General features: G+C 30.5%; 2 protein-coding genes across 2 annotated transcripts; one reads left to right on the top strand and one right to left on the bottom strand.

Moving 5' to 3' along the window:
- Positions 1-1,868: 1,868 nt before the first annotated feature.
- Positions 1,869-22,124, top strand: LOC117204869 (glutamine synthetase 2 cytoplasmic). Its single transcript, XM_033442683.1, has 3 exons — positions 1,869-2,218; positions 18,358-18,548; positions 20,223-22,124. The coding sequence occupies exons 2-3, from the start codon at positions 18,365-18,367 to the stop codon at positions 21,146-21,148; spliced, it is 1,110 nt and encodes a 369-aa protein (XP_033298574.1). The 5' UTR covers positions 1,869-2,218; positions 18,358-18,364; the 3' UTR covers positions 21,149-22,124.
- A 388-nt stretch (positions 22,125-22,512) lies between these two features.
- Positions 22,513-24,010, bottom strand: LOC117204870 (surfeit locus protein 1). Its single transcript, XM_033442684.1, has 5 exons — positions 23,681-24,010; positions 23,473-23,594; positions 23,210-23,401; positions 22,966-23,139; positions 22,513-22,910 (listed from the first exon to the last, which is right to left on the bottom strand). Exons 1-5 carry the CDS (start codon positions 23,900-23,902, stop codon positions 22,694-22,696), a joined length of 927 nt encoding a protein of 308 aa, XP_033298575.1. The 5' UTR covers positions 23,903-24,010; the 3' UTR covers positions 22,513-22,693.
- Positions 24,011-26,134: the final 2,124 nt, after the last annotated feature.

Below are 26,134 nucleotides of genomic sequence, written 5' to 3'. Positions count from 1 at the left end.
TCAGGCACGTTCTGTTCAACTGATATAGTAATAAGTTAATCACTTAATGAATATTCATTTTTATATATTCATTTTTATATATATATATAAAAATAATAATTGGACTTTTAAGACATTATTCAGATTAGGATTTAAGATTAGGATTAGGATTAGATTTAGGATGTTATTTGTTAATGAAACATTTTTGTACACTTCCTTGAGACGAATTTGATAAAAGTTTTTCCACATTCAGCTTTTTTAATGTAGTATTGATTCATGTGAGTAACAAAAATTGTATACGTATTTTCAGAACTTGAAGTGCTTATGCTTTATGTTAAAAATTTAAAAAATGTTATACATTTTAAATATCTTTTATTGGAACAATTTCTATTCACTTATATTAAAATTATTAACATTCATGTGTAATGCTGTATTGCTATTTGTTACTTTGAGCTTTGAATATCGAAGCTTTTAATTGGCATCTTCGTTATTGATTTATCTGTTAACACGTATATTTTATTTTGGGAACTTAGAATATATGAAAATTGCTTCGAGGGAAATTTTATTTATTTAAATAATTGGTGTAACTTCATAAATTTTATATATGTACATATTTACATTGTTGCGAAGTGCCTTAAATAGAAAAAACCTTCTTAAGTTACTTGAACAATCTGAGTGATCTGAATGATTACTTTGATTGAAATGATTGGTTGAAATTTTTACGACTTATTTAAAAAAATCATCTTAAATATCTAAAAATTTGCTTCGAATTCTATTTAAAGAATGAAGTAAGGTTATATCATCTTTGTTAATTTTATGTATACACTCGTTCGAAATAAAATTATCGATCATTCAATAATTCTCAATCAATATTTTTCATCCTTGTACTTTATTTTAAATTTACATTCATATCATTTTTTATTATCAGTTTAAATAATATAAAAATATATCTCCCTTTTCTCATAGGATTTTTTACGCATAAAAAATGATTGTTTTACGTTAATTTCGTTTCCTGTTTTACAGATGACTAGAGCCAAATACATCTTTACTGGTGGACAATCGAGGAAGTGCAATATACTGTCTATTACCAGTTGCATTATGTTTATAGTTTATAGTTGCTAGAATGTATTGTCAACGTATGACATAACTTGGTTGTTTGTATCGCAGTCCGTGCCTTATCTTCTCTGCTTTGCTTATATTGACAAAATACGTTGCAGTAGTAATAAATGACAAACAATTCTTATATTCAGGAGTACTTATATAATATTAAAAAAGTATGTATATTCTCGCATGGATGATTTTCGCCGCAGAAGTCGCAGACGCTTAACAAATAGATTTATATTGAGCCTTATATAATCGCATAAAAATTTACACACATACTTAAGCATCTTTAAGAAAACATGAGACAAGTTACGCCTCTTACACTAAAATAACGTGTTAGTACCTATAAAAAAAAAAAACAGTAAAAATAAAACAAGGTTAATGTCAAGTAAAAATTTTAATCGCTGAGTAAAGCCACACGTGCATTTGCGCGCGTTGTTTGAATTCGTCATACGATAAATTTCTCAATCGTGTGAAAATGTTTATTAATAGGTGCTCTACGTTTCTATGAAAAGTCGATAAAAAAGAGAAACTTCTCTAATGGTACATGTTTCACTTAATAGGGAAAAATGCATTTTCCCCTAGTAATGTAATCGTATCGATATTCATTGCAGTGCATTGTTTTGATGAGCTGCCTAAAATTAAGGAATCAGAAAAATTGCTCCTCGAGTTTCCCGTACGATGATCAACGATGATCTATTTTAACCTTGGACAAGTTCAAGTTACATCATCGATGAAGAGCTCGCAAATAATTTCCGTGGATGGTTCGTGACCGGCAAGTACCATGGCAACACGGACAGACAAGAATTTTCCGGCATGTAACGATCAAGTGGACCTACGATCACATCGGATAATCACTTTGAAGCTAGAGGTGGGGAATCGTAGCAGTCGAAGAGCGCGGGGCAAGCGACGCGTGCGCTGAAACGCTTCTCTACATAAATATCGCAGCCACGCTCCTACGGTAGTAACACGGTTCGTGCTATCAGACGCTCGTTGCCTTCATGACCAGTGCCTTTTAACTCTTTCCAACAACACAACACGATAGGACGCAACGCGCAACTCCGTTTCACAGTCATCGATCAAACGATCAGCCAGAATACCAGCACTCTGTACGATCGCTGGACCAGCGATAACACCGGTGAGTATCACACTGATCCTCCTCTTTATATAGATATTGCATCGATTTTCGATCAAACTGACACGTTTTTTATTTAAAAAGAGGGAAAATATTTCGAATTTTTTTTAGCATAGATTTTAGATATTAATTTGAGTAGGATGATACAGTTAAATCTATGTGATTGTTGTGACAAAGGATTTTATAGTATTTTATAGAATTGAGTGGATTAATGCACGATTAAAGGAAATTTGAAAACCGTATTTGTAGCAAGAAAGGAATTATTGTTTGAAATACTAAGCAATTTATTCTCATTGATTTCTTTATCGTCTAACTTTTTCTTTAAGTATCGTTTACGTTAGTAAAGAAAGAGGTACTATTTATAAAGTGACAGTGTTGACAATAGTTCGCCATTGAAGTATACAGTTTAATTCATACTTTAATTATATTTTAATCTATTCTATACCATACAATATTTGATTTATCACTTTTTACATTGAAGTACCGTGATATAAAATTGAGACTGGCAATCTTTCAGGATTTACATTTTTTGCTAATTACAATGAACAACAGAAACAGTTCTCAATGAAAAGAGAACACTAATGTTTCATTAAAATTTCAGTTAAAAATGATCTAACGTGTTTTTCCTCCATTTAAGTGGGAAAAGCGGAATTATCATTCATGTTAATTAGTCCAAAGGCAAATAATAATGGATACAGTGTTCAGGCGATTGTGTCTTTTATTGAATGAGAACATTTTTCGGACGGCATATTTTAAACGGCGTACTATCGTGCGTTTATGTGTACTTTACAAAAATTAAAATGTAAATTGTTAGTAAAAAGCCTTGTAGGAGTATAGAGGCTATAAATTTGAAGATTGCTTAACGAGTTTTTTGCTAATCATAGTAACAGAATAATCTTCTCTCGTAGTTTGTTTTGTAATATTTATCTTTAAGAATTAACTTTTCTATTTCCACATAGCTCTAATAGCTGCCTGAGGCTACTGTTATTGTGGATTGGTATTCGTGCGAATTGATGTTCTGGCGAATGAGACATCTGAAGATAGCAATGCACACGCTCATGAAAAGTTTATATACATATTTAATTACATTGTCGTATTGAATTCGTTAGAATGTCAATTCGTCAGAATACGCATTTACTGTAACCTTATCTTTGCGCTAATGACTATACCCTATTAATATAATAAAAATAATTAGTTCCTAATCATTTTTCATAATGATAACATAATTTCTCGGAATTATTTTTTTCACAATGATTAACTATAAAAATATTAGTTGCTTCTTTAGAGTTTTAGTTTAATATTATTCAGAATATTCATTTGACAAGTAGCTTTTTTCCAACAATAATGCAACTTTTTTGAATTTTTTCACGATAACTTTTGCAAAAAATTTTTTTATAATAATGATGCAATTTTCTTGAATTACCTTTCGCAATAGATTTTACAATGCGTCTTTTGCAATAATAGTGTAACTTTTTGTTTTTAACAATAATAATTAATTATAAAGTTATTAGTAGTTACTTTAGCAGTTTAGTTTAGCATTATGAGGAATATTCATTTGACAGGCGATATCTAAACTTTTGCTTCATAATGAGAACGATTACATATCTCCTCGCTAGTTGAACAAAGAACGAACAAAGAGCATCTTACGCTCGCACTGGACAGAAGAAAGCTATGATACCTTAAATCATGATACGTATATAAATACATTTCATTGGCATGGTAGGTAAAACGGAATTTCCTTGAAATTATGCGCTTGCATTTGAAATAACATCGAGCTCTTTTGCGAATATTTAAATCATAAAACTATACGTTAATCAAATAAATTCTTCCTTTTTGTACATTTTTTTTTTTTATAATCGAATAGAGTTGTTACATGAAATTATTTGTATTTTGTGTAATAAAAATCTGATCTTGTATAAAATTAGTGCTATCAAATTACTGTATTATTATAAAATAATCTATATTAAAATATAATAATTTGTTAGATACTATAAAATTATATTCCTATAAAAATTAGTATTTATATAGTAAGCATTATTAGTAGTGTATTATTGTGTTGTGTAAAACAGAACAATAAAATCATTGTTTTATAATCATTCATCGTGAAATAGTGGCAATACTAATTTAGAATCTTAAGATAAAAATATTATACAGCAATTATATGGGAGCAGTGCTCCGTTATTTCTTTTTACATAAACCGAGTGAATCTATTTATACATTTTAATTGGCGTCATTTTGCAGTCATTCGAGTTGAAATAATGCTTATCTCTACTTACGTCTAACGAAACGAAATTACGCGACAATCAGTTAGAGTATCTCTCTCCCCATGTTCGTTTCTTTACGACGCTCGATTATAGCTCTTTCTAAATCTATTGTACATATTTTTATACTCTTCGTATTTTTCTGCTATACTCTCTACTGCTTCTTCATTCTCATTAGATATACAGTGACTTATAAAAGTATTTTACTCACAGAAACTTTTTATGAATGTATTATGTGTGTTATATAAAACATTTTGAAATCTTCTTTAACTCTGTAATGAGACACGACTATCATGGTTATATTGGTAAAGTTTGAAGCGAATCTGGAAATGTAAATATAGAAGTTACAATATATTTATCGCAAGCATACGCTTCATAGATATCACCAAAGTATCTGAACAGTGAATTCTATTCATTTCCTAACAAGCCAGTATTTAGTGCGATTGTCGGCATTAATTATATGTTTAACACTGTTATTTATTCTTATATTAACTTTTTATTAAATACATACTTGCAGTATTTTTTAACTTTCATATACATTTTCAGGTTATTCCAAATTTTGTCAATGTAATCAGTCTCTTATTACAGTGTTAATGAAATTTTGAAAAGTTTTGTATAATATGTGGAATATATTCATAAAAATGTTCTATGGTAAATATTTCTGTGAGCCACTGTTATATAAGTATACATTTATTTGCTTTTCAATCTCCTTCTTTTATATTGTTTCAATACGCTACAACCACTTGTAGTAATATATTCGATTTCAATACTCCTTTTCAATTAGGCAAACGTAAATGAATGCATTTTTATCGATTTTTTCAGTGACGGTCAGGATTAAACCGGCAGTTGAAGTAGTGGAAGTAAGACACTGACCTACATCGTTAAAATAGAAGTTGTCGAATTGTATGAAATTTTCATTCAGGATATCGACGGTTTGCATTTCAACCGATTGAACCGTGCTCCAATGAACTACGTGAAATATGATATAGCATCTAGCGCATTCGAATATACGCGCTCAGCCACGATAGTGATTACTATGATTCCGGGAATCGTGTTTCATGTGGGGAAAGAAAAGCAGATACAGGACATAATGTTTTGCGACATTAATCGTTAATACGCCGATTTAACATGTTTCTAAGAATCGCGATTTATTCCTAACTGTAATTGACTAACGTCTTATTCCTGCATAATTCGCGTGGAAAATTTTTTTTGTAATTATCTTATCCATTAATCGATTATTCTTTGCATGCAATGCATTTAAACCATCTCAAGGATAAAACCATCTCATTTATTTCGATTCATGAAGTATGATCACTTCTTCTATCTTCTTTAACGATTAGCTTACTTTTATGTATTTTCCATTTCCAGAATTAAGAGTACCTTGTTTCATTGGGATTACTCTTAACCCCATTACGGTGCAATAAAATAACGAAAAATTCGAAACGAACGATTTCGAAAATAATTATCTCTTTATCTTCAAAATTTTCTGCATTTCTACTATCAGATACAAAAACATACATACATATTTTCGACTTTTCACAAAAAGTAAATATTGATAATTGTATAATATACGGTGAAATTTATAGCACTATAATTATTTATAGGAATTACCTAGAATTATACAAATTCTACAAATTATGTATTACATTTATAGGAATTTATAAAAAATAGTTAGAGTCTTTGTCCAATTGAACTGTGAAAGGACTAATAATCCTCCCTAATTATTTTAATTACTTTGTCACACGGATCTGTTGGATGTAACAATTTCACAGTACGTAATGAATTATAATATAGCATTTACATTTGCAGGGAGTAAAACAAATTTAACCGTTGAGTCATTTTCATTAAATTTCTAGTTGGAGGACAAACTAGTTAACAAGTTAAATAGTGTATAGACATAAATGTTTTTCTTGGTAATTTCATGATTATAACAAACATGCGTGTCCGGTATTATGTTGGAAACCATGTGGTGGTGTCATTAAAACATCACCGATGTTTTCTCGCGTATTAAGTGTCGTGAGAACCATATTCGATACTTATATTTGTCTATATGTCTGCGTCCCTGTAACTCAGCTGATGGTGTTGGTAACGAACAACAACTTCCGTAAACAGTTTAACCAGTTTGACTTAACCAGTTTTCTACTCTTCGATAAGCCTTTATCTTTTGTGGTTTAATTTCATCCCGTATTACTAAGTGTTGATCGCGGGTAAAAATATTTCTTAGTAAAAATCAGCTTCTATGAATGAAACTCTATTCTAAATTAAATAAAAAGAAAAATGAAAGTTAATGTTTTTGTAATAACTCATTAATTATTTTAATCGGACTTTAAACAAAAAAAAAGATGGAAATATACGTTAAATAATATTTGTTAACGATACCTTTGATTTAATATGTTTAGTTAATTTGTGTTTACTTTATAAAATGATGAAATGACAAGGGCATCATATGTTAATAGCAAGAGTATTATGTTAATTAGCCAAGACTGTTTTAGACACAAAAATGTGATTGGGAAGTGGAATTCTTCTAGGTTGTTTGTGAATATTTCAAGGTGATATCCATTCCTGAATAAAACATCTTCATTGTTCATAAAGCCTGAGAATTATTCCATGTATTTCGAGGTAAATGCAAGCTTAAAAAAGTATTTAAATTAATTTGAAATAGTTCATCACACAGTAACGACACTCTGTTGTATCTAATTATTACGGAATATAGTATACACTATTGCTTTCTAATTCGTTATATAATGTAACAAACACGAACTATGGTATAACTAGTTTGTAGCGAGACTTATTAATCGAAGGCATTACTTAAATCGTGTACAACCACATATACTCGATAAGTATTCAACATCGATCTATTCCTTTGTTTCGTATGAAAACTGTCATTCTACAAACTAGATATATATTTTTATCTAATCTAATTAGATAATTTCATACACCCATTGTACCTACAGTAGCGTCCAAAAGCTTCGTTAATCAAATAGATTTTTCATTTTATATTCTGAAAATGATATTTTAAAGAATTTGGCTAATATTATATAATAGTGTTTATCTATTATACTATTTTCTCATCATAACCTTACATTAGATATTAACAGTAATTCTTTACAATAAAATATAAAATGAAAAATCCATTTAACTGATGAATTTACATGTCACTGTACTTAAATATCGGGTTAATGTATGACCAAGAAAAATAATTCGCAAAAACCGAGCCAAGGCGACTGACAGACGTGAAGGATTTGCACGCACGTGACTCTTTTTTTCCGTTCTACGCGGCACACTGAACCCATGTGAGGCCGCGAATCCACATAATGATGGAGGATTGGGTCATCGGGTCTGGTGAATCGCGTGGATATGTTTTCGCAAGTTTCCATGACGATAGAACGTCGACAGTGAATCGATCCAACGTTCTTTCGTATTAACAAGAATGGAAGTGATAGCAGTGGGGGTCGCGGTAACACGTGTAATCATCGGACGACGCGTGTTTGTTCCGAAAACTAAAGAAAGTGTGTCGTTAGACTGTTGCAAACGCTCCGTAATCATAACAGGCCTGCGATCGTCTATTCAGACACGAACGCGCTCTAGAAATATTGTATTATCTGCCATCTTGACGAGCGGATTACAGAGATTATTGTGTGTTTCGTGTGGTAACTTGCGCCCTTTGCTGTATAATGGTCATTGTGTGCAGAAATTTCTAGGTTGGCTCATGAAAATATTTTTTTGGATGGAAAATGGGTTTATCGCAATTTTATCGTTTGATTGATTTCAGTAAAAAAGGAATATAATACAAATAAAAGATTCAGTTGGCTACGTCCATTTAAATATTTCTTTATTAATACGTTAGTGAATAAGTTATGAAAGTTTTCATGAAGGAAATTCTTTCGTTACTTTTGTTAGTGTATTATTAATATATATTACGAGATAAGATAATTCGTAATTTTGGTAATACATAGTACTGAAGGGCGACATGGTTGCAGGAAATTTATTTTGCGATTTTAGCTGTGTTCCACTGATCTTCTTAAGCAAGTAATATCTAGGGTGGGTCACTACTCTGTTCACCTAAAATATCTCTGCTATTTTAAATGTCAAGAAAATGCAAATAATACTGTTCAACGAAGGGACCAATTTCAAAGAAAGGAATAAATTTCAATTGCAATTGATCAAAATAATTACAATTTCGTATCAAATTTTCTAAGAAAATTATTTATCCTAATATTTGTTCTCTAAAGAAAATAAAAGTATTGTGACATACATTTATCTTCGACTGGACCGCTCAACTTTAAAGTAGGAGATTAAAGAGTTATGGAAACATTCTGAAACAATCCCTGTTTCAATTATAATAACTTAGTTTCGAAATCGAAAGTGTATACGTATGTATGATAACATATCGAATGCCACGGTTTGCAGTAATACATTTTGTTGAACATGGTGTAAAGTGTAATCGATCGTCCGTAGGTACAAAGATGTAGAACGTTCTCATTTAAACTCTTCGAAAATAGAAGGAAAGTATCGACTGTTCTGAAAGCAATGTTATTTCTTTATGATACATTTCTCTAATACATATAAGATAAAGACTCAACGATATTCAATTTAAGGAATATTAATACTATTACACTAATCTATTACTAAGTTTGTTTTTCTTACCAGTGTATATTTGTTAAATAACTGACTTATCAAATGATCATTTTAGATATATCGTCGTTATCATTGAATTTTGAAATGGAAAATTTGCTAAAAGCAAGTTAACAAAGATTACGTTTGACCATTAACACAACAATCAAATTTTTGTACACACAATTCAGTGTTTGAAAATTCAACATTTTAGTCGAGAACAAAAGATATGAAAATAGATTCGATATCTTAGGAAGATTTCCCATACTTCAAGCGTACAGCTATCACGTTTGTCCTTGCTTAAATCTTATCAATGAACAAATATTGTTTTCTCGTAAGATTCTTAACTGTAAAACCTACATACTTATCATTATGTTTACAGAATAGAGAACAACAAATTCAATTGTTCCAAAACAGATGAAATCTACGCCTCTTAATCACATACTTTTAATCTTATCGTTGAATAAATGTTGTTTCTTTTCTAATGACAACCCAATAAGAAAAACAGAAAAATAAGTGTACGTTCGATTATATGAGTATATTTATATATAGAAAGTAGAAAATCACATGGCAATGAGCGCATGCAAGAATGCATAAGATCGCTGTGCGATGTTCCACGTGGAATACGAACTTTCATTCTGATCGAGTGAGCATCTTGAGGATGACGAGATGTTTCCGCGTCGCTCTTCTACCCGGAAGCCAAATGCACTTTCAATCTAGTGCACTTCGGACCGAAAACTATTTTTGTTGGTGACTGTTATCTATACCAACCGTTGCTTTCGAACGTCAGTTGAGCTGTATGCAATATGTTCACCTGCCAATTGCATTTGGCAAACTTCAATGCCCACTATGATCGCACTTGTATCTATCCCAACACCGGATAAATTCTCTAAGTGTTACATTATTCGAATTAAGTTGCACGTTATCTCAATACCATTACATTTATTTATATTGTAATAAATGTAAGCTTAACTTACATTATTTGTCAATTTCAGTAATGTACTGCCTTCTCCTTCTAGAATTATCATAGCATCATATCTTTAATAGCTAAGGAAATGAAATGTTGGGTCATGGTCAATTTCTCCTCTATAACACAAGAACTTACAATTAGACTTATATTAATATTAATTATATAAATATATAAATATAAATATATTAATTATATAAATATATTAATTAAACTTATAATTTCAATTGCCAATAACATTCAATTCGGTATACTCAGAGTCTCATATATTTTACTTCACTGAAGTATTTTATTTTTCCTTAAAAGATATCGATAGAAAATTTATAGGGTATATGTTTAAAGCTAATAACTTCTTAAATATACAAAAATGTAAAATTGATCTCAATAAGAGAAACCATTTGAGATGCATAAAAAATAATTTTACAAGATATTATGATACATTTAATTTGATTATTGAGATAGTTCTTGATGTGCTCGAGATTTCAACGAAATAAATGATGGTTGAGTTCCTTCGTTAATTAAATGTGTAATTAAGTCATTAGATAGCTTCATATACATCCTAATTGCACTTAGTAAGCTTGATATTTACTATCCTCTATATATGCACTTAGAGTTAGATGGATTAATATGTCAACCCATCCTTGGACAGTTATTTATCTCCCGTACTTTCTTCAGCTTATGTTGAGACCTAGTTCAACACTTGGTTTCGTATGTTAATTAAATATTAAGAACAGAATATTTCTTTAATAGTACATGCATAGGTACATATAATATATATATGTAACTGCGTAAATTATCGAATGATAGAGAAAGCGTCATTATTTTAAATGACAAAATTACAGGAAATGTTCATATTGGTATTATCGTTAATTGTGATGGTTACCGCGACAAAAAAACGGAAGTGAAAATTGTGGTATTAGAAGGTCGTCACGAGACGAAACAGCTTCTCGAGAATGAATCATGATTTATAGGTATCCTTGAGGTACATGTATATATGTGCCTGAAATACCTAGGTGGCTGTATGTCACATACTACCTACTTGAAAATTCATGATTCAATTTCAATAGATTGTCGTAAACATCGTAACACATCTAGGCATAAGATATACATAAACAAGGAGCAAGATTACAGAATTAATTTTTATATTTAACATAGAGCTAAAGTAAGATAATTAAATAAATATTTAATAGAACTAAAATATACTTCCAATACAACTTATTGATGTATAGTGTCTGAACTATCAATATACCAATCATTCATAATTAAGAGATACGCGCCGAAGCCCTCGAAAATATGTTAAACGATCAGTTAAGCGATCGAAAGTATCGTACATTTAATTTTAGATTACGTTTTATTTAGCTAACAAGCACTAACGTCATAAACGATTGTGATGCACACTGATGCATGCTGATGCATACAAGCATGCACACTCAATGAATTCAATTATCTAATTGGCTCCTGTAATATGTATCTTTTTATGAAAGAAGTAAAATAGACAAAATATATATATATATATTTTATATAATTATATGATATATTTATATATAATATGTATGATACTATATATATATATTTTATATTATTTTGATTACATTAACTTCTTCTGTTACAGATTATGCTTAGTAATTGTTTTAATTGGCTGTCGCGTATATTTATCAAAAAAGAAACACGTTACAATTTGACTATAGCAACGTGTTTTATGTGTTAAAAGTACGTGATACATAATGAATATGTTTGCACTATATGTATATTTTTCTAAAATTTTTCTAATTCAACCTAATATAATCTAAAAACAAGAATATTTTTCAAGTATTTTCGAATAACATTGAATATCATCAACCCTTCACAGGGATAATTAATACACTTAATTGATTTCATGGCTTCCTTTCAATCTAACTTCAAGGGTGTGCAGCGCAGCATGACACCGTTCATTTCAATGTATTCTCTTGAAAGTGACCGGAAAGTTACTAGGGAATATTACAAATGATGACAAGGAAAATCCCTGAATTTTCGTTAAGCGCTTATGCCACGTGTGTTCTACGAAATTCTGTAAATTTTAGAACCAAGGTTAAGAAAGACACCGTTGAGTTCCGTACTTATAAAATATATCGCAAAATGTTGGCATAAAGCGAATGCATTAGGAATTTTTCATCTCTTTCGAATCACATTTCTTGGCATTAGCACATATACGATCGCAAATATTATGTTAACATAACGCATTCGTAGCCTAGTCACATAGTTAAAGAAGCATAGATGACAAATAAAGGTATGTCAAATGAACGATATTTTTGATGTGTACACTACAGAATAAATTTAAATTGTGACATTGTTGCACTTGTTTGTACTATTTATTTCCTAGTACTTCTTTCATAGTAGTTTAGTTTAGACCAGTTTATACGCCTACATATTTAGGTCTGATATTTAAAAATACAAGGTTTCAATTATAATATAATTAAAATTACTGTGAATTAAAAATATAGTATATAAAAAAAATAAAATATGTAAAATAAAATTAACTTAATTATAAGATTAATTCTTGCTTTAAGAATATTTGTATCTTATTCATGTAAAATTATTCCATCGAGAAGTTTCAATTATGACACAGTTCAAAATAAAACGGCTATGGCTGTATCAATTTCTTATTATTATCATTATTGTACCCAATTTTCGTTAATGAATGCAATATAAATGATTGAAAAAAGTTCCTCCTGTGTTCCATTTTAAATGGAAATAATGATACATAAAGTTCACTTCATTTCACTTAAAAGAACTAATAAGTTGAAAGGTGCATAAATATGTATTTATTCATCGCTTTGCTATTGAAACAGAATTCATCGGATATCGTTAATCAGTAATCAAGTATAAAAGAAGTCAAACATATATATATATACAGGGTGGTTGGTAACTGGTGGTACAAGCGGAAAGGGGGTGATTCTACGCGAAAAAAGAAGTCGAAAATATAGAATAAAAAATTTTTTTTTTTTAATTTTTCCATCGAGACAACGATCTACAATGAGATCCGTTATAACGAGACGTGATAAAGTGCACGCGTACCGAACGAAAATTTAAAGTCGATTTTCTCGAAAACAAAGCTTCAAACGAAAAATTTTTATTCTATATTTTCGACTTCTTTTTTCGCGTAGAATCACTCCCTTTCTGCTTGTACCACCAGTTACCAACCACTCTGTATGTATGTATATATATATATATATATATATATATATATATATATATATGTAGATATTGACATCGTTTCTATTGACAGAAATAGGTTAGTGGAGCATTCTAGCATAATATCTCGCAAACTAATAATTCATAACCTTACGTGTTGCATGCAACAAGACACGAATTCAATGTTTCAACGGTCCTCTTGACAAAATCTTTGAACAATCTGTAATAACCGTCTTTCTATGTTGTAACTGGTTTACTTTGATATTTGTTACAGCAACAATATTTATACTTGTGTGGCGCTAGTTTCATCGATACGTACATATGTATACACGCACGTATCAAACTTCGATCGAGTAAATACAGTCACTAGGTGTTTTATATATAAAAGCAAATCAATAACTCAGTTAATAAAAAATAATATAAATTCTTCCTCATTGTAGAATATAGCTATTATAGATATGTAAAAAGTAAAATAATCACATTAATATGATAGATACGATTAATGTAATTGATATATTATTACGCGTCATTTTATCTTTATTGTGTACTCGTTCAAATAGATATTAGCTTATACTCTATCTGAGTTATCTATTTTTCGTGTATTTTTATTTTATCAAATGAACGAATGTTTATTACGGATAATATTAATACAGGAAGGTATTACACTGATAGCACCTTATCATTATGTGAAACATAAAGTTTGTACAAGTAGTTGCAAATACCATTACATAATTCTTCATTGATAAAAAGATCTTTAATGAAACCTTTGTAAAAAGTTATGAATATTTGTCCCTCTAGATAACAGTTTGCGATTTCTAGTTTACAGAGCATCAGGAGAAAGAAGAAGTTGTAGAAGAATGAACGTTACTTACATATTGTTAATTTCTTGTTTTGTTTAAGGCTGAAGAATTTGCAAACAATCATGAATACAATAGTAGTATTATATTTGGGAAATAAACAATGGATAATGAAAAAATAATTGATCACCTGACATATAACAAACAAGTTAATTGAAACATAAAATGTTTTTGTAAATTTATCATTCAAGAACATACAAAAATTTATGAACTATGTAAATGTTACAAATAATTTATCTAATAGGTGAGAAGTTATGAAAAAGTAAATATCTCGGTAGTATGCTTCGATTATTAAGATCGATAAATTAAAAGCGAAATGTATACGATATACATATATATGTAATAATACGCTATTGTTTACATCGTACGACTACTGTATGGTCACGCAAAGTATTGGGTTTCACTGATACATCTCAGGTGATCTCAACATCTACCGCTGATCGATAGTTACATATACTGTTAGTTATATATTGTATCATATTATATATATGCATACTTATATACATACTTACAGAAAACAAAGAAACTAAACAAGAACTACATTATAATATATACGTAATAAAACAATCTAAAAAGTAGAAACAAAGATTGATAATACACGGGAGAGGCACAAATTTAAAATTTATTCGAAATGCGATGAAACCGGTATTTCTGTTGGGATTGAAGATGGAAGGGATAGCTACATATATAAATAATATCTGCTACAGTTTATGTTAGTGGGCCAGTGAAGAATACGTTGTTCTTTCACGATTTCTCCTTATTCAGAGTTCTTTTCAAATTTTTTCTTCAATTTTCTTCGATTTCAAAAGTGTTATTTGCATAACAAAACCGAGAAGCGATTATTTGCTCTCTTTTTACTACTCTTAGTGCCTCTTTCTTAAGAGTCGTTTCGTTTCGTGCGAATAAGTCAAACGAGATTCGATTCACACAAAAAGTTAACAAACGCGAATCGATTGTTTGACCAACGATATTCAAAAATGGGTCCGAACATGCTCGTAAAGTTGTGTGGAACTGGATTCTTAAAAAATGTTGCCGTTGGGTCAAAACCGAAATGGATCACTGTCGGCAGATGTTTTAGGTTAGTATATGCTTAATTGTGATCGATTGACAGCACCTTTACCTCATACTAACAGGATATAAGAAAATTCGAAGCAGAAATGGAAAAAGTGGTAGTACAAATCGGAAAATATCAAAATGGTATGAACGATCCAATTTACTGCTTTTGAATCTAATTCGATTACTCTATTTGATCCTAATTGATCCTAATGTCAAACGTTACATTATATCTATTTGATAGTGTACATTATACACGATTATTGAAAAGATATCCTAAATGAAATGTATGGAATTATACAATGAAACTTATAGCCATATCGAATTTAAAAGAGGCTTTACAAAAGCTGGTAATTATTGTGAAAGTGAATAACTGGTTCAGAACCTTGAAATGTAGTTCTTGACGTTATCCTCATTTTTAACTTTTTTAAGATAACATATCAACGTATTTTCTTAATCTCTTTATATCACATTTCATTATTTAATACTTCAGAGAAAAAAATATAAGGTTTACAATAGTTTACAGCTACAATAGTGTACGCGCTGAGTTGAATAATGTAATTTACAGTATGTACAAAAAATTCACATTACATATTTCTTTCGTAAATATGCCCATAATATTAGCACAAATAGATAAGACACCGGATGGATTTTAACTCTTTTTATTTAAGGTTAATAGTTTTAACATCTTATCATCTAATATCTTAGTTGCAATAAAATTAATTTATTTTCATAAATCTTTTTATTAAAATTTTTATGTGGATCTAATACCATTTATTTGTTTAAATTCCATTTTCATTTTATTTCTTTTCTATTAATCTCTTTTAATTAGATTAGAGTATATACAATATTTTTAACCGGTAGAGTAATGATACTTTACTAATTAGGACCTAAACGATAAATCAGAAAGAGGAGTATGTAAATATTTGTTCAATTGATTAAAGCCACTGTTCATTAAAATCATCTTTGGTCGATTATAAAAATGCAGGAAGATGATAGTACCCTACAGTACATATTTAGAATATTCACGAACTTTTTGGGAAGTTACTTAAAGTATCTATGTACTATCAAAAGAAGTATTGAGAACTGTTGAATAAGTCTGATCGAATTTTATCGAACAAGATTTTATGTTTCTCGCTCGCGATCGAGGGACGCTTTGCATTATTGCGAAGCTTATAAATGCATTCACTGCATTCAAGGGAATATGTATATATGGTCCGACATGCTTTCTACAAATGGCAGTACTCGGGAAACCGGTAAATTACACAGTGTGTTTCACAATGTACATTGTACATACTACGAGTGAACAAGATGCTGTGGAGAAATGGTGTCTTTAACGCCATTCCATGATAAATGAAGCTAAAGGAATAAGTGTCTGGTTGATCAAAGTTCGGTCAATTTCTCGGACAATAAATTTCGTTTCTTCTTTTACGGAGAATTTTTTAGATATTTGTTAACTTTCTCCAAACAATAATTGTTGATATAATTAATATAGTAATGAAACAAAAAATATATGTATGTATATTTTTGATTAGATCGTGATTAAAGTAATACTTAACTTAAGTACTATTATGATTTTAACTTTTTAAATGTGTTTATAATTTAAAGATAATTTTCTAAATTTTCAATTGATTTTTAGCTTTAAAGATAGTTTTTATTGTAAGAAATGATTTATGTACATACTTGCATAGTTTGCACGGTTTAGATAATGTACATGTATTTGCGGAGAAAGATTATATCTCTCTCAACCATAAACATAGCAGCGATTAGGTGTTACAAACGATTAATTTGAAATATATTTAATCCATCGTTTTATATTTAATCAGATACCTATTATGCAAACGATTACACAAGTCTTGATTTCATATTTAGTTGCCTAATTACCTAGAATACTAAACTAATTTTAATAACGCTTGTAACAATGTTTATTAAATGACAACTAAGTAATTCAGAATAAGAGATGAATAATTACGTAAACAAGAATCAAATTTTAACAAATTTATATATAAAAAAACTATTATTCGATATATCAATATCGAATTACATCCGATTCCAACGATCAAACAAAAGTGGAATGAACTCCATTGAAAAATGTTGAAGTGCCTAAAAGATTCATTTAGTTTCCTTCTCATTCTGCTTTCATTTATCTTAACTCTTATATATAAACATTTCGAAATGTTAGTAATGCAAAGCTTTTTTAAAATTATTAATAAAAATAGTACACAAAGCTGTTAGTTTATATTTACTACATATTGTATACATTCGTAACACTTGATACATTCTATACATATATTGGTTTCATGGTATACGTATCATCCGAGCAACAAAGGGAAAAATTTTAAAAATAGTCCGATTCGACCTTCGAAACGTTCGAAATATTTGCACGTGCGTGGTTAGAGTTATGATATCAGTTAAAGACTTTAGGAACATCATTCGAGTGCGTTGCTCGTGGGCGACTGGCAACATGCGTGTGTACTCTTTGGGGCTGGAGTAGCACGCGATTCCCGCGTGCGTACTGCGTGATGCCTGATGCGTCTTGCGTGATACGTAGGCGCACCTCTCTTTCTGTCTCACCGAGAATAAATCGAGAGGATCCTTTATGCCGTGTGCCGCTGCATCTGACATGTGCGAATGAATCCTCATTAATATCACACGGGGAGTTCACGTTCTCGCCACTACGCGACGCCATCATCCGTCTGAATTCAGAATCGATACTTTCCGGCAAATATCGAAACAAACGATTCGAATGTCAAACAAAATCTTTATTCGAGATTTTCAAGAGATCGAATTTTAGAATTACCTTTATTGTTTCATGAACATTTTTTCATGTATAATGAAATAAAATCGATTGGATGAACGAAATATTGTATGATATGTTATTATTAGTTATTATTAGTATTACTATAATGTTATAGACACGTTTATGGAGAAGTTGCAGATGCAAAAATGCCTAAAATGCATATAATACGTAAAAATATGTAAAATGTCCAAAGTATAGTACTCGTTATAATATTTAATAGGTAAAAAATTCTTTACTTAGATTACATTTTTTTTAATGATATTCGTAAAAATATGAACTTATATTAATATTCGCAGTCTAGTTATTATAGGTGCTATGATACAATGTAGTCCGTTTTGATAGTACATATGTAATTGCATTATATTTCGACACAGAAAATAATAGTTATAGTCGTTAATACCATTCTTATCGTGTTGCAGCATCACTATGTCGCGCGTTATGCTGAAGGAGTCGCCGAACGCGGCCTTAGACAAGACCTTGCTAAATAAGTATCTCGACCTGCCTCAACCAGAGGATAAAATTCAAGCGAAATACATCTGGATCGATGGTACTGGTGAAGGTTTGCGAAGCAAGACCAGGACTGTAGAATTTGTGCCGAAACATCCGTCAGGTTAGTGTCTTAGTCTTGATATATTTACCATGAAAAAGTAATTTTTTTTTTATTTTAAGGAAAATAGCAACTACAATTTAATATTTTTTCAAGATCAATCACGTGTTAAATTCATTTGAATTAATATATTATTATTAGTATACTATTCGTTAAAAAAACGCATCTCAACCTCATCCAATATTAATTATAGAAACTTAATCATGAAAATATCAATAATTTTTTATCGTGGGGATCCTTTTCTAAAGAGAGTTAATCTAATATCAGTTTCAAATTACAGAGTAATTTAAACTAGGCCGATCAAAAATTTCATTACTCCATGTAGTTACATCAAAATGCGACTGAACTAGTTGATTTCCAGTTCAGTGAATCGAAACAAATGATCTATTACAAACACCAAATTAAGTAATTACTTACCGTAATTAAAAGTCGGACACAAAATCGAGGCATTTTCTTACATGAGAACACGTGTAAATGTGTTGACAAAGTGTTTCATAAATGTTCAAAATTGTTTGTTTGTTGTAAAAACAGTAAATTATCTTCTCCGGCCAATATTAACTAATCATGTTGAATATTATGTCACGATAGAAACTATGTTTAATGAACATCAGATGATTATATTTAATATTTCGCATCTCGAATCATTTGTTTTTCATTTTTTTCCTCGTTTTCGATTCATGCATGCAACACGTAAGGTATGATGTGCAAAATAGTTGATCGCTCGGCACATATGCATTAATCTCAAACGTTTGTCAGCATTACGAATAATATCCGTCTGTCTTCATGAGATTCTGCGCGCGTTACAAAACTATTAACATCTGTGGCGCGTAGAATTCACGGGGCCATGATTGAATGTCGGCAATCTAAGAGTAGTACTTGCATGGAATTGATTATGTAAGTCGAAATATGCGTTTGTTTTGAACTTCGTCGGATGATAGTATCAATAAATAGATGTATTTTCATTTTTTTTATTAATTAATAATTAATCAATAACTTATGTTATTTATTACTTACTAGGTTACTTATTACTTATTAGTTACTTATTTTTTTATTTAGTTATTTACTACTCTTTACAATGTTAAGGTAATATTTCATAGAACAATTGAACAAATAAAATTTTTCTTCATTAATGGATAGATAATTGAAAATTTGAATAAATCAAGTCCCTTAATATCTACTACGAGAATTGCAAGATTTATCCATCCTAAAGATAGCCAAGGCTAACAGAGATAGCTAAATAGCTGCTTTCTACGAATATACACGAGCTCTTTTATTCATCTGAAAATAAAACGCTTCTTTACAATGAAGCATTGAATCTGTATCAGTAAAAGCAGAATAAAATACAATATGAACGTTAAGTGAAATCTTATTAGTATTTTCAGTAGGTATACTTATTAGCAACTATATGAATGATGTTTATCAATTCTTACAAAAAACAAAGATTTATTATTTGACTATTATTACTTTACTACTTGATATTTAGCTAAACTTTTACGATCAAGTCGAGTCTAGTTTAATAAATTATTTATAACAATCACCTTTTAACAACATTAACATATTAACATACAAATTATTTCATGGTCTATAAATCATTGTAAAAGTGAGAGTAAAATAAAATAAATGCCAATAACTAGAGAACATTTCTTAATCAAATATGTATTGGTTTCTGGTTTCCAGAACTACCAATATGGACGTACGACGGAAGTTCGACATACCAAGCGGATGGTGCCAACAGCGACATTTATCTTTGTCCGGTGGCGATCTACAATGATCCGTTCCGTCGCGGAAATAACAAGCTAGTACTTTGTGATACCTACTACAGCGACATGACCCCGACTAAGTCGAATAAGCGTTTCAAATGTAACGAAGCTATGGAAGCTGTTAAGGATCAAGATCCATGGTTCGGAATCGAGCAAGAGTACACCTTCCTTGATTTCGATGGTAGACCACTTGGTTGGCCAAAAAATGGTTTCCCTAGCCCTCAAGGACCTTATTATTGCGGTGTAGGTGCTGATAAAGTAATTGGCCGCGAAATTGTTGAAGCTCATTATCGAGCTTGCCTTTACGCTGGCGTAAAGATCGCCGGTACTAACGCAGAAGTTATGCCCTCTCAATGGGAGTTCCAAATTGGACCATGCAGCGGAATATCGGGTGGAGACGATCTGTGGGTTGCCAGGTTTATTCTTCATCGCGTAGCTGAGGAGTATGGTGTGATTGTCACCCTAGACCCGAAACCCATGGATGGTACGTGGAATGGTGCCGGTGCGCACACGAACTTCTCGACAAAAGCCATGCGTGCCGAGAATGGTATCGCCGAGATCGAGAAGGCAATCGACAAATTGAGCAAACAACACCTCAGGCATATTCAAGCGTACGACCCACGCGGAGGGAAGGACAATGAACGTCGTTTAACCGGAAAATGCGAAACCAGCAGCATACACGACTTCAGTGCTGGCGTGGCCAATCGTAACGTTAGTATTCGTATTCCTCGAGGTGTTGCGGAGGAAAAGAAAGGTTACTTGGAAGATAGGAGACCCAGCAGCAATTGCGATCCGTACTCAGTATGCGATGCTTTGGTGCGCACCTGCGTCCTAAACGAGTAAAATACCCCAAGCTATTTTCGAATGGATGCATCCATGGAAAGGAGAAATTGGACGAAATGTCTTGTAGTGCAATAGTGATTATACTTTCGTCGAACATATTCTATGGAAATGTATAAAAAGCCTGCTCGATAATTGTTGCTAGAAATATAGGTATGAAAAGAAAGGGAAGAGAATAAATGCGAACAAGATACTTGATAAGAATAATTATTATATTTTATTTTACATTCGAATAATATATTTTATAAAATTTTCGAACGATTTGTTATTTGTATTTGATATTTTTAAAGGGTATAGGAGGATCGTTATAATTATGTATCTATATATATATGTCTGAATACATACGTAGAAAATGTTTATTATTAGATTATTTCCCGTGCATATAGTGTTAATGCTTTTTACGTCTACCAACCTAATCCTAGCGCGACAATAAAGCCAATTTCGTTTATTATATTGTTCAGGGTTAATTGCGTAGATGTTTTGAAATTAATATGATTCATAGATTATCCTTATTTTCATTAATTTTGGTGCTCGTTAGAAAGAAATAGAAAAGGAAATGCATGAAATTAATATTTATATTAATAGCTCTTGAATTATCTTGATATATTATCTACTGCATATTACATTCCTCGAAACAAGTTTCATGAGCAGTCTGCAATGTGTCACTTGATGGATTTGAGGCGTTACCGATTTAGGATAACAAACGCAGTAATTTTTGCAAAACTACTATGTATTTCTTTCATTTTTTGATACGTTCGAGGAGATATATATATTTGTTTAAAATGATGTAAGATGATAATATACACCGTTTACAAAATTGTTGGTCTGGACAGGTAATCGTTATTTCAGAATATATGTAAAACTTTGTATTTCATATGCTACGTTCAAACGTGATATATGTTCATCTTTTAAATGTAATAAAAAAACAAATATAATACCTCTTTCAGTACCTGAAAATGCTGGAGGGTGCCATGATCAATTACATGTCGTTACGATGATATACGTATGGCTGTCAATCACGGAATTTCATGAAGGCACGACAAACTGAAAAGTTCAATGAATATGTCCCCTTTTCGCAGTTATCATTTGAACGGTTACTCGCGGATTGCGAAGGCCGTGATTATTACATTAGAGTAAATACGTACATATAATGATTAAAAAGAAAAATGGAAAGAAAAGTCAATGTAATATGTACATGGTGTATTTTCATATTTGTATGGTATATTTTCATATTTGTATTTTCTATGGTGACTTCTTCAATGTAATTGTATACCATGACCATTGTTGACAATTTTGTTGGTAGTGGTTATCACTGTTGTTGTTATAATAATAAAAAGCGACATTTTTTAATGAAGAATTGATATTCCTTTATTAGCATAGTACAATCACTTTTTTGTGGTATAGAATAATTGTAACAATATATTTTATTTATTAAATTACTGGATTAAATTACAAAAAAATATTAGACTAATAATATATGATTCTTATATATATATGCGCATGATAACTATTTTCTTTATGACCTAAATGCATACTCAGTGCTTGTTTTCAATGTGCTACTGGTATTCCTTTTATGAATTTCCAGTACCACATGTACGCAGTAGCTCCAGACAGACAATACCATGTGAGGAGATAATTTAAATGGTCATTTCGTAATTCCACTCTTGTTTGACCACTAATTGGATACTGATTCAAATCGTTGTTAGTGCTCATTTCGAGGTATATAGGAGACGTGTCTGCCTTTTCAGCCATTTCATACACATCTCTGGAAAATAAACAAAGATTTATTTAGGAATTATAGTGCTAATATTTTTACATACCTATAATACCACATATTATGATGTGGACGATTTTTAGGAACAAAAGATGGTCTTCTTTCACTCATTCTTAAAATTCCTACAATTTCTTGTTCATCTTCTATCTCAGATTGGTATTTCTGTGGTGAATTTTTTAATGTTTTTGGAATCCAGCCACGATTTACCAGAATTGTTAAGCTGCAAAATATTTTAAGCTTTAAAACAAAAGAAGAATAAATGTACATCCTTTTAGTACATCTCTACTTACTCTCTATCTGCCAACTTAAAGGGTGTAATAATATGATATCCCCTTTTTGATTTGCTTCCAAAAGAAAAATTGGCATCTGATGGTTTACCATCTTTTATCAGGCTTCTATTTGCTGCCATAAATTCTTTGTCATATAAAAATGTTCCTCTCACTCTAATAGGATAATATTCCTTTGTCTCCAAATCTTCTAAACTGAATAAAATTGATCATTGTTCCATATAATTCTATAATAGTAAAAATGTTATAAATTTTATTCTCCTTACTTTTCTGGTAATTCAAAAGGTTCATGACTAGTACGCTTTTTTAGTCTTTTTACTAAATCTGTTTTCCATTTAAGCCTTCGAACTTGCCATGTACCAAGCAAAAATGTACAAATTGGTACACTCTGTTTTTCAATTTTTCGATACAAAAAGATACTGTTTATAATAATCAATTCTCTGTAATATATGACACTTTTTGTTTCTAACTTACCAATAAACAATATGCAGGGAAACTAATTTTTTCACTTGACTTGTAGTTGGATTCATAAGGTTCCCGTCCATAAATATCACTTCTGAAAGTCTTGTGATTTGGTTTCTGATTTGTAAGCTTATACCACCATTGAGATAAAGTTTCTTTGCTCAGAGATCGAACAATGATAATATTATATGGTTTTCCTACTTTCGTAAAAATTCTTCTAGTTGGTACATTCATTTTTGTCGATATTCACCTGGATGCTTATAGGTTATGTTTTAGAATGAACAGTAATTGTATACACGGAACCGCGAGCACAGTATAGAATCATTTGATCATTTGACATAGACCAATTGTCGTGTTAATGTCATTCCCAACTTTATCGATTTAGCATGAAACGAGTGTATTGGGAAACTTAGTGGAGGCGTAGTTTAGATTTTAGTCCTCTGATGGTAAGATAACAAACTACTGAAAGTAGGTCCTATGTTCTTTTTGTTCATTTATCCAAATTAGCTGACTTATTTACTTTCCAAATACTCAATAATTTTCAATAACTAAAATTTTTTTAATTGAGAAAATGTTCTTTGAGAGCTAGTCTATCCAGTATTCTTTTCTCCCATTCGGAGGCTTTAGCAGCTGTTGATGTAAGTACTTACCAGGCTCTGTATTAAAAGCTTAACTGATAAAATTACTGTATTCTTTAACGAGAAATTTTTAAACAATGCATACAACTATCTAGAAGAAAAATTTTAGTTAAATTTTCGACATGACTTTCTAAAAATTATAAATTTTATATCCAATTCTATTTATGATTGTATATATTGCATATACACCTGTTTGATGGGATAAAATCTTGTTTTGTAAAGTGTAATCAGCATACCCTCATAGAGAATGATATAACCTTGCTCACTTTTAGATCTTTCATCATGCACTGAAGCTGTCGATAATTTCCTTTTGACTTAATTTATTTTTTAATTTCACTAAATTTTCATTTTCCTGGGGAAAAAGATAAAAATGAACAGTGTTATTTTACATGCAAGACTGTAATAACCGTGCACACTGTAATATACGTTAACAGTGGTCGTCATTCGGATACTCTTTAAAACACAATAACCCTTTTAAAATCGGATCAAACGACTTGACATTGTTTGAGGAGCTAGACAAATTAATAACTAGATAATGTGTAAAAAAATTGCTGATACAATTGCAATTGGTCAGAATTGCGAGAAAAATAGTGAAGGTTGGTTTCTACAACTTTTTTATCTGAGCCTCTAATGAAAATTTAAACAATTCGTTTTATAGATTTATATCAGTTATAATATATACATGCTGACAATTTGATCAATGAAATTTTTGCATTGTCCAAATTTTCATTACAGGCTCATAAAAATTGCATGGACAAAATGTCCAACACGTACATATATAACTGGCATAAATCTACAAAACGTATTGTTTAAATTTTCATTACAGGTTCATAAAAATTTCATCGATCAAATTTTCAGCACGTACATATTATAACTGACATAAATCTACAAAACGTATTGTTTAAATTTTCATTACAGGCTCAGATAAAAAAGTTGTAAAAATCGGCCTTCATTATTTTCTTCGTGATTCTGCCTAGTTGGAATTTTCTCAAAACCTCCAAGCTTTTCGATTAATACAGAGCCTAATAAATACATCAATATTTGTTCAAGCCTCCGGACGAGAGAAAAGGCTACTGGATATAATAATTCTCAATGAACATTCCTTCAATTAAAAAAAGTCTTAAGTTACCAGAAGCTACTGAGCGTTTGGAACGTAAATAAATTAGCTGATTTAATTAAATGAAATACGCAAGGCATTAGGTTTGTATTTATCTTCCTTCTGTTTCATACAATAAGTTTTACAAAATAAACGTAAAAATATCTACTAAACTAATAGTTTTTCGACATAAGTAGATTAATAAGTTTTTATAGAAAATCTCAAGTTGCATCGATTAATGTATTAAAAAATATATAATTCCATTAAAAAAAACAAGCGTGATCTTCACAATACCTTTATACACCTACCTATAGAGAAACTAATCTAGCATTAAAATATGCTCCCGTTGAAGCTATTCAACTTTTATGTGAAACATTTTTCGGCATAATTTATGGTATAGTATACCTATATTTAAAAAACTCAGAGCAACTTATAAGAATAAATTAAGTCACACATTGTGCTTCGATTAAAAGAGAATATAAGGATCATTGTAATCACCGTAAAGGCTCTCAATACAATACATTTTACGTCATGAAATATTAAATTGCAATATTTAATAATTATATGGTAATTTATTAGTTTTGAATTTCGAAATATCATTCTAGTAATTATTAATTTAGTGTACATAGTTTTATAAATATTTTATTTAATGGTGCTTTTTATGTTTTAGGGATAACGAAGATATTAAATGACTTTTAACCAGAATCATTAGATTAAATATTGGGCGTGGTT

This window comes from Bombus bifarius, unplaced genomic scaffold (assembly GCF_011952205.1).
Source record: "Bombus bifarius isolate JDL3187 unplaced genomic scaffold, Bbif_JDL3187 scf7180000007984, whole genome shotgun sequence".
In the NCBI taxonomy this organism is placed as follows: Eukaryota; Metazoa; Arthropoda; class Insecta; order Hymenoptera; family Apidae; genus Bombus; species Bombus bifarius.
This window is presented reverse-complemented; position numbering and strand designations above follow the sequence as displayed.